Consider the following 14,160-nt stretch of genomic DNA (forward strand, 5'->3'; position numbering starts at 1 on the left):
CAAATAGTTTCCTAAATAAAAAAAAGTTCAATTAAAAGTGGTTTAAATTAGATTTCAAGATTGTCGAAAGGTAACTTTCTCAAGGCTGCCAGACGTTTCTGGAATCAACGGCTCAAGTAAACTGAACTAAATGAATGACCTACAATCAGGGATTTAGTTTATTCGTTCACTTAAGTGACTAGATCAATTGAACTTTATCCAAACGATTTAATAAAACCTCAAGTTAATAAATTATTAAAAGTTGTTATTTAAAAAGTAAAACAAAATGCCTGAAACTGAACAATTGCCAGATGGATGGGAGAAGCGCACCAGCCGTTCCACCGGTAATGAAATAAATATGTGTATTTTCAAAATTTTTGTTTTTTTCTGCAATTTGTGCCGCCGGCAAATGCTAATAATTCACGTTTTGTGTATGCTTCAGGTATGAGTTACTATTTGAACGTGCACACAAAGGAGTCGCAGTGGGACCAACCCACCGAGCCGGCCAAAAAGTCCGGGGGTTCTGCCGCCTCCGCCTCCGGCGATAACCCGGACGAGGTGCAATGCCTGCATTTGCTGGTCAAACACAAGGGCAGCCGCCGTCCGAGCTCGTGGCGTGAGGAGAACATAACGCGCACCAAGGAGGAGGCACAAATGCTGCTCGAGGTCTATCGCAACAAGATTGTGAACAATGAGGCGACATTCGAGGAATTGGCACGCTCCTATTCCGACTGCAGTTCCGCCAAACGTGGCGGCGATTTGGGCAAATTTGGACGCGGTAAGCGAAAGCGATTTTCCTATTTTCATTTGATAACATTTTTTTTTTTTGATACTTTCATTAGGTCAAATGCAGGCGCCGTTTGAGAAGGCCGCCTTTGGTCTGAATGTGGGTCAATTATCTGGCATTGTGGACACCGACTCTGGAGTACACATCATATTGCGCAAATCGTAAACATAATGGAGATGGAACAATTTTTTTAATTTATAGAAAACTGCATTAACTCATTAGAAATAAAAATAAAAGAAACCAAATTTACACAGATCGCCTGGTAAAAAAGCAACAACGACATTTGTCGTCTTATTTATTTCATTTAAAACTAATCAATAGATATAAGATACTAAATATATGCATCTATTGGCTAATATCCAATTTTTTGGCCAACATCTTAGCACCCGGCGACACCTGGGACTGCAGCACCTTGCGCATATCCTTTGACTCGAAGTACACAAGAAGAGTCTTCTTCAAGTCTGGAGAATTCTCCACCAGCGTGATGAGCACAAAGCAAGCACGATTGATAACCAACCAGGATTTGAGCTACAAAAATATAATTGAAATTAAAATAAGAGTAACAGCGTCACACGAATTAATTCATCAACCTACCACTTCCTCGGACAAGTTCTCCAGCAGCTTCACTCCGAATGGAGTTCCCTCACGTGTCAGATCGTTTTTGATGATCTTCTTCAGTACAATATGCATGCCGGCATCCTCAATGCCAATTTGATTGGACTGCAGTGGCAGCTGCTTTGTTTCGACCTTTTCCAGTTTTGATTTCTTCACTGGTTGTGGTCCTTCCTCATCATCATCGCTCTTCTCATTATTGCTTTCGACTGGCGGCTCAACAATGGCCTTCTTCTGCTTCTTCTTGCGCTTCTCTGTGGCTTCAGCTATGATGTTTTCAGTATCCTGCGGCTTCTTTGCATCGCCATCAGCTGGAAATTCGGTTAGACGCCAATCAGACTGAGTGACAACTGGAGCAAGTGCAGCCGCAGTCTTATCATAATGTTCACCAGTAACTGTAATTAAAAAGAGTTGTTATTAGTATTCGAATTGCATTTCTAAATAACTTATCTAAAAACGAATATCGGTTTCAGTTAATGTTATGTTCGTATTTTTGGATTTCCGGTTACTGAAAATCTTTTCTGTTAACGGTTACAGTTTTTTTTTTTTTTTGTATGTTTCACTTTCAAAATAACGACATGATTTCGGTTCATAAATAAAAGAAATAAGTGGTAAAAATTTTCGATTACGGTTTTAATCGCTGCTTTTCAGTCAAGGAGTAGATAGTTTTGAGGATTATGTGAGCTACGGTTTGCAGCCTAGTTACCAATACTTACTGTGCTTGAGTATGGCAGCAGTGACCAAGCCAATGGTGCTATTGGACAGCCAAAAGGCAGCATCCTCAGTTATGGTATTAGCAATGGGTCCCTCGATCTGCTCTAGAATTTCCTTGCGACGCACACTCTTCTCCTTTTTGCTAGAGATCAAGCTTTTGTCCAAGCTCTGAATTAAGCCCGGATGGAAGCAGGCCGTGTCGGCGGGAGCGATAAGCCAGAGGAGTACAGCACGTCCATTCGGATTGGCAGCAAGTGTTTTCAGATGTTCATGCAAAGGATCATAGATGGACTTCTTGGTGGCCTTTGTATCGTCCAAAGAATTTAATAGGGTCATAAGGAACACATGTCCCTGTTCGTGTAAGGCAATCTTCACCAGATGCTCCTTGATGGCCTTAAGTATAGCCTGTAAGTGTGCCGGAAATAATGATTTCATGATAATGATCGAGTTTAAAGCAAACGATTCAATAACTTACACGTCGATTTTTTGGTGTGGAATTTTCAAAGCATAGACATGATGAAATAACGCCCTCCTTGGTTGTCAACAAATGTGGTATCAATGGAGCCAAAGCGCTTACTGATTCCTCCATCTTCTCACTGTCAATTTCTCTGAAATACTCGAGAATGACGGCATGAACCAAAGAGTTGTCCACCAGTTGTTTGTTGGCAATGTGATCAATGTTTGCCTTCACGGCGCTCATTATGGAGGCCTTCATGTTGTCGGCATCCTTGTAGGCATCCTTCAAAGTCTGGACATTGTCATCCTTGGACGCCTTGTACAGATCCCCGTAGAACTCCTGGCGCATATAACAACGCTGCTTGGTCGTAGCACTCAAATAGATCTCGTCCAGCAGCTTACTGGCAATATTATGACCTGCCAGACGCACCACATGACCCATAACGCAATCAGCCAGCTTGGATTTGGTGGCCGATGTGCCATACTTGAGCATGCGGTGGACACAAAAGTGCGAATACTTCGACTGGCACATATCCACAGCATGTGGCATCAACTTGTCACAGAGCTCGGCTCGCAGAGTCGGAGTCGCATTCTTAATCATGCACTGCAACACACGAGCGGTGTCATGAGCCTTGGCCACTTTGGCAATGTTATCCCCATCATTGAGCAACTTATACATCTTCTCCACTAGTTCGCTCTTGTTCTGAGCACGATTACTGCAATATACAAACATATAATATTCGTTATTAAACATTTTCAATTCTCCATTTGATACTTTTTCGGGTAACTCGTGTGAATTACGAAGATTTAAATAAGAATTATAAAGATAAATTATAATTTGAAAACAGGCATTTTTTGTAATACACATAGTTTATCAGTTTATTTGCTGTATTTGGAATGCAAGGTTTTTTTTAATACTTTGATTTGAAAATCGTTCCTTTCAAAAAATCGTTCAATAACAGTAATCAAGATCGGAATACATAATAGTTTTATTTAAATATATTACAAAATGTTTCCTAATTAAAATTACGTCCTTACTTTTTTCTAATTCATAATAAGAGACAAGTCATTGTTTTTTTGATCTTGGTATCTCTAGCTCTTGGTTTCCATACCTATATCTAAATGGACTAATTTGTTGATGCTGATCAAAAATATTTTCACTAACTGAAAGTGTCGAACAATATGCCAAACATTGAGTTTACTGATTAATTTTACTATGGAAAAGAACCGTCCCTAGGAGATCTGGGCACTTTTTGGAGACTTACCATTTTGCCTCCTCGTAGATTTTCTTCACTTCAACAATAACATCATAAGTGTCTCGTGTTCTCTTTCGTTTCAGCTTTAGCTCCTTCTTCTCCTGTTTAAACTTATTCCAATCCTGTTTTTCAGTGGGTTTAGCATCAGCATTGAAACTCCCTTTTGGTTTGTTAACTGCAAACTTATTTTTGCGCATAGCGATTTTGTTGGGTGTCATATCCTTCTTCGGTGACTTAAAATCGGGGGATTTCTTCTGTTTCCCTGATTCGGCAGATGTTTTATTTTTCTCCAACGCTGTCGATGTCTTCTTTTTCTCTGAGATAGACATGGTTATTTATATCAATTTAATAAAATCAAGAAATACGAAATGCTGTGGTGTTTGGGTACAGCGGCAACACGTGCCAAAAGATTATCGTCAATCGACTGTAAACAAAATCGATATCAACAACAAAAATAACTGCTGTGCAGAAATATCGATATTGACATAATTATCATGAATATTTGTTCAGTTTGATTGACAGATAATAAAGTTCATCTCATCATCTCAAACGATGCTTATCGATATATTGAAACAATCGCACAACAGCTGAAATTTGAGCGCAACATTTTATTTTGAATTTCAGAGTTTAGCTTACAAAATATTCCAAATCACTGCAACGAAATTTAATTATATTTGTTGAGATAAAATTTGATGTGACAAAAATTAAAAAAAAAAATATTTTAGCTTACGATAGTTTTATATCGATGTTATTAAACTTTGCCGAACAGTCGAGCTTTGCTATCGACGTAAGAGAGAATACAAATAAAACGTTAGAAAGTATTATTATTTAACATTATTATTTAACCTAGCTATGCAGCGGAGTAAACATTTAAGACATTTGGAGGCTCGATAGCTGGCTCGAATGTTTACCATAAATAATATCGATATTGGTATCGTTACTGCCCACCTACGTTGGTACAGTCGCTACGGTTGCGATGGTGTATCCACAAATTGATGAACAAGTTCGGCGGTCATTGAACAAACCGTTCAATTGAACTTCTTCAGAGGAAAACGACACAACTCTAGTGGATATATAAATAATTGTTGTATTTTTTTTTCGCGGCAAAACTTGCAAACAATTTTTTTAGTAAAGCCAAGAACTTTCGTGAAAATTAACAATGGTTAAGCTTGGAAAAAAGAAATTAGCTGAGCTTTCCGAGTTAAGCAAAAGGAAATCAGCCGGACATGTTGACAGTGATGAAAATACGAAAAATGGAGCTGGCAATTCGGGCGATGACGAGAACGAAGTCAATAAAGAAGCCAACGATAAGAGTGAAACTGTTTCGAAGAAGCAAAGGGCTTCTGTTGCCGCATCCAAAGCTGTATCCACTCACGCCGACAGCGAGTCAGATGAAAGCGATGACCTGCCGCTGAATGGCAGCAAGAGCTCCAGCTCCAGTGCACCACCGCGCAAAAAGCAAAAAAAGACGCCCAAAGCCAAGGGCAAGCCGACGCCGACGTCGACGTCGTCAACGGCAACCGGAGGAGCTGGAGCAAAAAATGATAACAAGAAAACATTATCAAAGTCCAATGATACAGAGACCGAAGAGGATGATGACAATGAGGGAACCGAATTTGAGGTATGTATGTATGTGTGTAACAATTTACATAAATTTATACATACTTGTTATACCCTGTGCCGAGGGTATAATGAGTTTGTGGCCATCTATGTAACAGGTATCGATATTGATACAGCCATATTATAAACAAGCAGATATCAGAGCTGTTTGTTTTAAATTTTGTATATCTACCCCTATAAAAAAATATGAAAAAAAGGTAAGAAAGCCATTGCGTTGAGTTTTCACCTGAAAGTTTTTATCACGATCGCATAATAAAAACGAAATCATTGTTTTTCAAATAGTTTTGATTTAAAATTTGAATAGATCTTTTTTGAAATCAAAGAAGTTTTATTTATATTTGAACTTATAACACTGCTTCCACCAATTATTATTATTGTTTGTTAATGTTTATTATTTTTTAATGATGTATATGTACATTTTTTTTTATGTTTTGTTTTTATGTTCTTATAGTTGCTTATGGTTTTCTCTTAAAGCAATTTAATAAAAAAAAATTAAAGAGATCCATTGGGTATATTATTTCTTGAAATAAATAATCTGCTTTTCGAAATTTCGGTCTTACCTAAACAATTACTTAACTAATTGTACCATAAACGTACAGTTGCTCCCAGCATTTTTGACCCACTACTTTTACATTTTAGTATATTACAAATTTGAAACGAATTTTTCTTTTTATAAAAAGAATATATAAATTGAAGTAAAAAGTAAATTTGTTAATTAATGATTTAACTTGTTAATATTTGTGGTATAAAGTATGTCTGAATGAAGCAATTAAAACAAAAATGCTGGTGGGTTACTGACAGTCGATCACACTCGACTGATGGTGTTTACTATTAATGTTTATTTGTGTGTATGTATTGTATGTGAACACTTTCTAATTGCTAACAGGTTGAGGCGATTATTGGCCACAAAACTAAGCGTGGCGAATCATTTTTCCTGGTGCGATGGAAAGGATACGGCAAGGATGCCGATAGCTGGGAGCCGGAAGCCGAATTAAATTGCGACGATTTGATTGAGGAGTATCGCAAGGTTAGAAATCTTAAATTTTTATTTACATTTCGATCAATGCGTTGGTTTCTGTCGCTGTCTCCTTCTAATTGATATACATACACATTTTGGATCTTAGGCCGGTTCAAAGAAAAATGCCGTTACCAAAAAGATGTCGGCAAGTGTTAAGAGCGGACGTGGTCGCAAGCCAGGCAGAAAAGTGGAGAGCGATCCCGAGAAAGAGTGGGCTGTGGAACGCATTATGGACTTTGTGGATGATGATGAAAATGGTAGATTGTATCGCATACGCTGGAAAGGATTTGGCGCCAAAGAGGATACCTGGGAGCCCGAATCAAATTTATCCTGTGAGGGATTAATTGAGAAATTCAAAAAGGGCCTCGTTTCACAGCGTAACGTTGATACAAAACATCTACGTGAATCGCCGAAAAAAACAAAGCGTCTTGTCAACGAGACAATTCCACGTTCTAATTTACACAATCGCATTGAGCGTTCTTCGAAGCGGGCAGCTGCCAAAAATCGGTAAGACAACGAGATCTCGCGTCCACGACAATTCTCTGTCTATCTCTCTCTCTTTCTATCTCTCTCTCTCTATCTATGTTTGTATCTATCTATCTCATCATGTAATAACGCTTTCTCGCTTGCACGTACAGTGTTTTTTATGGCGAGGAGTGAAAAAAGGGATATCAAAATCAGCAAACACAATACACGACGACAAATTGCAAGATTGATCGATCCCCGGATTAATAATTGAAACTTGAATTACAATTGTAATACATCCTTAGTTTAAGTTGATGACCTTTGGAGGGAGTCAATCGGTAAAGTTGGATGTTCCTAGTTCTTAAGCCCAATACATCATACAATACAATGCATAAATACGGATAGTCCTTAAAATGTATACATAGCAGGTAATATGTATCTCTATGATTGTGTAACACTTTTATTTTACCTAGATATTAAGCTATAAAATGAAAATCACACTCTAACTTAGGCTTTAAGTTTAAATCCCATTTAAATTAAATTGGTTCCATTGTACAAGTAGTAATCTGAAAAAATAACACAAATCATGTTACAATTACTGCTACAAAAAAAGTCTATTAACAATAATGTGCACATATTCTTTCTTTTCCAATTTGTATAAATTAAGTTCAAGAAAGAAACTCTCTGTAAATGAAGAGAGTGCCTAGCATTAAGAATTTCCGTGACATGTAACAGGAAGCAATTCAAAAACTGTGCAAGAAATAAATATGCAATGGATAGAGAGAGGCCTCTCCAAATCTATAAAAATTCAAATATTTCTGAACTAATCTCTGTTTGCGCGTCGGTAATTTCATTAAAAATATATCAGTTATTATTACTTACGAAAGACAAATACGTTTTTTTTTATACCTCCTGCATGACGAGTTTCGTTTGAGATAGTATTCATAATGTCTTCACACTTAATTATTGAATCCACTTTAAAGTCCATTTGGAAAGGATTTTAGCTTTTAATTTTATTTAGCTTTAGAACTGCTCTCGACAACGCTTTGAGAAGAACTAAAAAAATTATGAGAATAGCTATCAAATTTTAACTTGACACATTGTAAATGGCTCTTATGTCAAAACTTATCGACCCTATTAAGCAGGCCATCCACAGTCGAATTTGTTTGACGAACTGTTGAATGTGTGTTGAATCGAACACACGAAAAATAGAATCAGTTCTATTTTTCTCGAACAAAACAAGCAACACAAAATTTGGACACAAACACTACCACCAACGACGAATATTTCGTCGAATCGAACACATTCGTCAAACTAATTCGACTGTGGATTGCCTGCTTTAGTCAAAAAATGTGTAATAAAATATTGTGTTGTAACCTCTTTCCATTGAGCACTTTAAACTATTTGCTCCTTTTAATTTTTTCCTTGTTTTTTTTTTTTTTTTTTGGCTTTGTATCATGAAAGAGAAAAATGTAAATTAACATAACATTTACTAATTAAACATTCGACTGGAGGAAAACTTAACTTCTGGCATTTTGATTTATTACATTATTTTAAAATGTACAAATTAACAAAAATTTTAATGATTTTTATAGAATTTTTTCCATTAAAAAACGGATGCTAGAAATCGCCGAAATTTGGTGTACGAATAATTTTTGGTCCGCTTTTGCCGCCTCTTTTTTTTCATGTTTCTCATGCTGTACTCTTTGTGTACATGAAAATTACGGATATTCTTTTTGCGAACTTACATCTGTTGACAACTAATTGTCATTGTAATGACAGCAGCAGATCTGACGGTTTATTATAATGCTCTTTGCTACTTCCTGATATTTCTCTCTACGAATATGAGCGAATTCCCTTTATTTTTGCAATATTATTCATTTTCAAAATATTGTAATTATTGCGTTGCAAACCAATTAAAGTGCTCCACAAAAAACAATATTCAATGCCATAACATATTTGAAGAAAAATACGACCACCCCTGGAAATGTTTCAGGGCGTTAAAGAACGCGAAAAAAAAGTGTAAGAACACTGAAACAATCTGCATGATTGTAGAGCCTGAAACGGAGTTGATCCCATTCACCGTATCCATTACCGTTTTTGTATGATCCAGTCTTGAATCCAGAAAAAGGATTCCCTACAAAATATTAGCCATATATCTATCAATTATGCGTATTTTTAAAATTATTCTTTTGTTTTCCTCTTCGGTATTTTCGATGCCAATTAGTTGACTTATTTAATATCACAAAATAAAAATTTACCTTTACTATATAACCCTGACACCTTCACTATACAAAAACTGAGTGTACGAATATATGTTGGACTGACTGTAGTTGCTATAGAAACAAATTGCAAAGATATATCATATCTCTTGTTCTTTAAAACTTATGCTTTTAGTTTCAGTTTAAAACTGATCAATTTTGCACTATGAAAATCGAATTTTTTGTATTTAAATTAATTAAAATAAGATAAAATATTCTTACAATTTCATGACAGCATTAGAATTATGTTATGATAAAGATACATGGTTTGGTTAAAAACATTCAACTTGACTGATTTGAGTTACATATTTTATTTATTGCATTTTATCAGCCATTTGTGTGTGTGTGTATGTGTGTGTGTGTGTGTGAGTGTTACTCATGACACAGAAAAGGAGAACAAAATTAATTATGTGTACAGAGTTGAAGTTAAGCTAGGAATCGTTGTTGTTTAGAGGCCCGCTTGCAGACCGAAACCGGGTCCCTTTGGCTCCTCGGAAAGGGAAGTTGGATTTCCCTTGGGCTCGCTGGCAAAGCGACCATTGCGTGGACCAGGTGGTGAGATCTTATCGGCCTTAAGATCACTCAATATTTCTTGCATATCCTTAGCGGTTAGATCCTCCTGCAATACAAATACAAAATGTGGGATTAGAAATGAACACATTATAGTCATATATTCATTTATATTCACATAGTAGTCATCGTTGACGGACACCATGGGCGCATTGACGCAAGCACCGAGACACTCCACCTCGGAGATGGTAAACTTTTTATCCTTTGTGGTCTCACCGACACCGATGCCCAGCTGCTTTTTGCACGTGTCCAGAATGGCATCGGAGCCACGCAGCCAGCATGGTGTTGTTGTGCACACCTGAATGTGATATTTGCCCGTTGGCTTGCGCATAAACATTGTGTAGAAGGTGGCCACCTCGTAAACACGCATATTGGGCAGGCCAAGAATCTCGGCCACCTTGTGCATGGCCGAGATGGGCAGCCAGCCATATTGACGCTGTGCCAGATCCAGCAACGGAATCATTGCACCTCGCTTGTGTCCCTCCGGATAGATGCTCAGTATGGCGTCCACACGTTTCTTGTTTTCCGCATTGAACTCGAACGGTATACTCGGATTATCCTCGGGTGTATCGCGATGCACGAACAGATTGTCGCTCCGCTGTGCACTGCTGGTGGCAATGGCGCGCAGGCTGCCCCGCTGCAATTAAATAGCATTTTGTCAATGTTATTGTTTCGTTATTGTGCGAAAATTACATAACTGCCAACTGGCAAAATGGACAGTTGCTTGTTTGTATTTGTCGCTTTTGATGCGCCACATTACTTACGACAGCGGCCAGTGTTTTGACGGCACAGTTCGACAGCATTTTATATGCTTTCAATCGACGTAACTAACGAAAATTATGAATATAATTGAATTGTCGGTGCCACTGGCAGTGCCTCCAACGACTTCGATTGACTCGATTCCTATCAGCTGGAGACTAGGGCTGCCAAAACATGTTTAAACCAAATCGATAGTATCGACTAATTTTATATCGATACACATAATTGTAATGTGAAATGGTAAAATAAAGGCATTATTAAAACCAGGGAATCAAACCGAAACAAATATCGGTTCCGGTACGTCCCGAAATAACTATTTCGGTAAACGGTTCTGTTTCGGTATTTTCCTTTCGGTTCCTGTATCAGTATCGGAATTAAATTAATTCAACAAATAATTAAATGTTATAAAACATTATTTAGTGTTTTTTTTTTCTTAAAAAAATTTAATGCTTTTTTTATTAACACATTATTTTTCGTGCAAGGCCTTGCATTGAAATATTATATTTATATATTATTATTTTGCAATAATTAAAATATTTTTTACATTTTTCACGAGTCTGTGATATTTCGATGGTTTTAACCATCGATGGAGATACTTTCCATGCTCTTGCAGCCCTACTGCAGGAGGCATGTTGCGTTTATTGTATCGATACTATAATTGCAAACGATACTTTTTCAAATTGGACACAATCAACTATTGCAAATTAGATAAGTATCGATAATTTGCTGTAGGCGCCGAGAAAACCAATTCGAATTTTCGCAAATGACAATTTCCACTTAAGAATAAAACAAGACATTTACCATCACTGATTTTTAATTTTGTTTTGTTTTGTTTGGAAAATGCATATTATGAACCCTTGAAGGCTATGGTATCACGCATTCTGCTCATAATTTTCAGTTATCATGTCATTCAATCCCAGCTCCTCGTTGTCCTCGTAGGTGCGATCATATCTCTCCACGGTCAGTCGATCGTCGGGCTCATCATCGTCCCGGAGCGATTGCACATAGGTATTACCCGCTGGATCCTGCAATACCAATGTGATGACTTCCTGCAACTTGAGTACATCATCGAAGGTATTCAGGAATCGTTGCATCTTCTGCTTGGACGGCTCATCGGCTGAATCGTGAAAGATGGTGCCGTCCAGTTGTTCCCGCATGGCCACCAGCAGACCCTCCACAGTGGTGAAGCGACCACACAGTGCATGAGGACCCACATCCATATCCAGCTCGGGAATGGCCATGCTGCACGTTTCCGATTTGAGGACATCGCGTGTTAGATCTTCCTTGCCGGCAATGCGCACCTTAAAGCGTATACCCTGCGGCTCCACACCTCCGCCGGACTTGACCTCGTTGGTCTTGTGGCCACAGCTGGAGCAAACGGTGGCCATGATGACCACCTCCTTGAAGTGCGGTATATTCGTCAATTTCATGTTCGTCTCGCATGGCACTTGGCAGTTGGGACAATTGGTGGCAAACTGCAGCACTTCACCATGCAGATTCTCAATGGGCCATTCATCCTCGGCAATGGGCTTCAACAGATGCTGTTCCTCGTGGTTTTGCTCGTAAAGACCTGAAGTAATGGTAAAAGGTTAATTCCAGGGACCGTAATTGTTATAAGTTTGAAAATAAAAATGGCAATCTAACAATTATTTTCAAACTTTAATTTAAAAGTTACAAAATAACACTTATTCTTAATATTTATTTAAAAAGTGCAAAATAATAAATAAATCTCAATTTTTATTGAAAATATAAAAAAAAATCATATTTTTGATTTTTATTTTAAAAGTTAGCAATAAGAGTTATGCCGTATCTTTTATTTTAAAAGTTAAGTTAAATATTTTTTGAACTAAGTGGTGTATTAATAAAATAGTAAAAAGTAGGATCCTTAATATTCGTCCTTGAAGGCCATTTGATGTATCATATAAGAGGTATTGAATCATAGAATAATAATATTTTTAAATATACACCAATTGGTTCAAAATATAACTCCTTTTTGTAACTTTCTAAATAAAAACCATAAATAACTCTGATTTTTAACTTTTATTGAAAAAATATTAAAAATTAGTGTTAGTTCGTAACTTTTTAATAAAAATCTATATTAAATTATTATTTTGATTTTTTTTAAATAAAAAATGAGAATAAGAGTTAAAAATTATTTGTATTATTATCTGAAAGCAAAACCAACCGAAAATCTCCCAAATCTCCATAAATTTTCGGGAGATTGTATTTATATATTGCATTGTATTTATATATTTAGTTAATATATAATAGAGTTCACTCCTTGTGAATCAACTTACCCAAGAGTTCATTTTGGTCCTTGGAACGTGCAAAGTGTGAGGTTTTCAGCTGATGATCCGTGGCCGGTGCCAGGGGATTCTCAATAAAGCTATTGCCGGATATGTCTTCGAGTAGCAAGCGAAATGGGCTTTTCAGCTCCTTCAGCTCGCGCAGGCGATCGATGTAGGCATCTATGGACTCCGCCTCGGTGGGATGATCGATGCGACGCTTCTCCTGATCCTGTGAGAGACCGGCTATCGTTCGTTCAATGACGCCCTCCACAGTGGTGACCTCACCCTTCTGCGACTGCACTGGAATTTCCAACTCGACCTCTGGTATGTTTATACTGGAATTATCGGAACGGACAACACGTCGATTCAAATCGGCAGCATTCAATACGTTCAGTTCGATGCGGACACCACTTTTTTGAATCTCCGATGCCGATTGCATTTCATTGTTCGCATATCCGCAGTGCTCGCATTTGAAGGACATTAGCACAACCTCCCGGAAGAAGGGTATTTTGGTGGGCAAGAGACGTGTGATTCCCGATTGGAAACATCTCATGCATGCCGATTCAATTTCGACAACTTCCACCGCCTGTTCGGCATTGATGTCTTGGAAAATGGGGGCAGCGGCGTCGGCTCCATCCTGCACAACACCTGTTGTGCTCTCCACACTGGACATGTTATCAATTGACTTTTAATATTAGCAAATAAAGAAAAATTACTTTTGCCGCTCACAACGTGCAATCAGTGCTCTCGATTCTCGATTGTTCTGATTAGACTTGGGTTGCTAATGAGTGAGTGAACAAATTGAAATGAGTAAGTGAACAAGTTCCTTTATGTTTGTTCACTCTTGCTCAGCTGTTCACTTTTGCTCTGTTGTTCAATTGTACTTTGCTTTTCATTTTTGCTTCGTTGTATTTCTAAGCTTTCCCATTAAATGCGAGAGTTACAAAATACTTATTTATTATTGAAGAATGCTTATTATTTAAAGAAAATTCAGTTAAATTATAAATACTTCATAATTATTAATTTATTCTTATAAATAATCGTTTCATTTTAACCAAGTGAACAAGTGAGCGAACTGAGTGAGTTGACTCACTTCGAAAAAAAGAGCAAGTGAACATGTTCACCTAAGTTAGTGGTGCGTACCCAACACTAGTTCTGATTGTCTTGTTCAGCCAGTGTTGGTTAATTGTAAAATATGTTAATAAATACCTGTTATGTGAAGCGTAACAGTGTTAAATATCGAAAGTAATTACAGAAATGACAATATTTACTGTCTTTTATCGTATATTTCTATTTATATTTAGAAAAGTTAAATATATACTTTTTACTTAGACTTCCCAATCTGATACATAACTCCATACTAACCATATCAAGT

At 37.3% G+C, this 14,160-nt stretch overlaps 5 protein-coding genes across 5 annotated transcripts; 2 read left to right on the forward strand and 3 right to left on the reverse strand.

The window, feature by feature from the left end:
• Window positions 1-159: 159 nt before the first annotated feature.
• Window positions 160-1,036, forward strand: LOC117790095 (putative peptidyl-prolyl cis-trans isomerase dodo). The gene is made up of 3 exons (XM_034629377.1): window positions 160-323; window positions 422-757; window positions 822-1,036. Exons 1-3 carry the CDS (start codon window positions 266-268, stop codon window positions 929-931), a joined length of 504 nt encoding a protein of 167 aa, XP_034485268.1. The 5' UTR covers window positions 160-265; the 3' UTR covers window positions 932-1,036.
• On the reverse strand, window positions 1,012-4,245 carry LOC117790084 (protein penguin). The gene is made up of 5 exons (XM_034629365.1): window positions 3,814-4,245; window positions 2,568-3,264; window positions 2,095-2,497; window positions 1,361-1,773; window positions 1,012-1,294 (listed from the first exon to the last, which is right to left on the reverse strand). The coding sequence occupies exons 1-5, from the start codon at window positions 4,131-4,133 to the stop codon at window positions 1,112-1,114; spliced, it is 2,016 nt and encodes a 671-aa protein (XP_034485256.1). The 5' UTR covers window positions 4,134-4,245; the 3' UTR covers window positions 1,012-1,111.
• Window positions 4,246-4,839: 594 nt separating this feature from the next.
• On the forward strand, window positions 4,840-7,720 carry LOC117793422 (M-phase phosphoprotein 8). The gene is made up of 4 exons (XM_034633734.1): window positions 4,840-5,425; window positions 6,311-6,451; window positions 6,549-6,949; window positions 7,081-7,720. The coding sequence occupies exons 1-4, from the start codon at window positions 4,964-4,966 to the stop codon at window positions 7,100-7,102; spliced, it is 1,026 nt and encodes a 341-aa protein (XP_034489625.1). The 5' UTR covers window positions 4,840-4,963; the 3' UTR covers window positions 7,103-7,720.
• Window positions 7,721-9,435: 1,715 nt separating this feature from the next.
• Window positions 9,436-10,660, reverse strand: LOC117793486 (NADH dehydrogenase [ubiquinone] flavoprotein 2, mitochondrial). The gene is made up of 3 exons (XM_034633807.1): window positions 10,503-10,660; window positions 9,857-10,375; window positions 9,436-9,787 (listed from the first exon to the last, which is right to left on the reverse strand). The coding sequence occupies exons 1-3, from the start codon at window positions 10,539-10,541 to the stop codon at window positions 9,617-9,619; spliced, it is 729 nt and encodes a 242-aa protein (XP_034489698.1). The 5' UTR covers window positions 10,542-10,660; the 3' UTR covers window positions 9,436-9,616.
• Window positions 10,661-11,293: 633 nt separating this feature from the next.
• Window positions 11,294-13,553, reverse strand: LOC117793590 (zinc finger protein ZPR1). Its single transcript, XM_034633949.1, has 2 exons — window positions 12,795-13,553; window positions 11,294-12,067 (listed from the first exon to the last, which is right to left on the reverse strand). Exons 1-2 carry the CDS (start codon window positions 13,456-13,458, stop codon window positions 11,370-11,372), a joined length of 1,362 nt encoding a protein of 453 aa, XP_034489840.1. The 5' UTR covers window positions 13,459-13,553; the 3' UTR covers window positions 11,294-11,369.
• Window positions 13,554-14,160: the final 607 nt, after the last annotated feature.

The sequence above is a fragment of the Drosophila innubila genome, chromosome X (genome assembly GCF_004354385.1).
Source record: "Drosophila innubila isolate TH190305 chromosome X, UK_Dinn_1.0, whole genome shotgun sequence".
In the NCBI taxonomy this organism is placed as follows: domain Eukaryota; kingdom Metazoa; phylum Arthropoda; class Insecta; order Diptera; family Drosophilidae; genus Drosophila; species Drosophila innubila.

Excerpts from the sequence above, each read along its gene's own strand:
- LOC117790084 (XM_034629365.1), bottom strand. The coding sequence starts at position 4,133 with ATGTCTATCTCAGAGAAAAAGAAGACATCGACAGCGTTGGAGAAAAAT. Across the intron at positions 1,774-2,094 it reads TGCTGCCATACTCAAGCACA|TTACTGGTGAACATTATGAT; the intron begins GTAAGTATTGGT and ends TTTTAATTACAG. Across the intron at positions 1,295-1,360 it reads AGAACTTGTCCGAGGAAGTG|CTCAAATCCTGGTTGGTTAT; the intron begins GTAGGTTGATGA and ends ATATTTTTGTAG.
- LOC117793590 (XM_034633949.1), bottom strand. The coding sequence starts at position 13,458 with ATGTCCAGTGTGGAGAGCACAACAGGTGTTGTGCAGGATGGAGCCGAC. Across the intron at positions 12,068-12,794 it reads GGACCAAAATGAACTCTTGG|GTCTTTACGAGCAAAACCAC; the intron begins GTAAGTTGATTC and ends CCATTACTTCAG.
- LOC117790095 (XM_034629377.1), top strand. The coding sequence starts at position 266 with ATGCCTGAAACTGAACAATTGCCAGATGGATGGGAGAAGCGCACCAGC. Across the intron at positions 324-421 it reads GCGCACCAGCCGTTCCACCG|GTATGAGTTACTATTTGAAC; the intron begins GTAATGAAATAA and ends TGTATGCTTCAG. Across the intron at positions 758-821 it reads TTTGGGCAAATTTGGACGCG|GTCAAATGCAGGCGCCGTTT; the intron begins GTAAGCGAAAGC and ends TACTTTCATTAG.
- LOC117793422 (XM_034633734.1), top strand. The coding sequence starts at position 4,964 with ATGGTTAAGCTTGGAAAAAAGAAATTAGCTGAGCTTTCCGAGTTAAGC. Across the intron at positions 6,452-6,548 it reads TGATTGAGGAGTATCGCAAG|GCCGGTTCAAAGAAAAATGC; the intron begins GTTAGAAATCTT and ends TTTGGATCTTAG. Across the intron at positions 6,950-7,080 it reads CGGGCAGCTGCCAAAAATCG|TGTTTTTTATGGCGAGGAGT; the intron begins GTAAGACAACGA and ends TTGCACGTACAG.
- LOC117793486 (XM_034633807.1), bottom strand. The coding sequence starts at position 10,541 with ATGCTGTCGAACTGTGCCGTCAAAACACTGGCCGCTGTC. Across the intron at positions 10,376-10,502 it reads TCAAAACACTGGCCGCTGTC|CGGGGCAGCCTGCGCGCCAT; the intron begins GTAAGTAATGTG and ends ATTTAATTGCAG. Across the intron at positions 9,788-9,856 it reads CCGTCAACGATGACTACTAT|GAGGATCTAACCGCTAAGGA; the intron begins GTGAATATAAAT and ends TTTGTATTGCAG.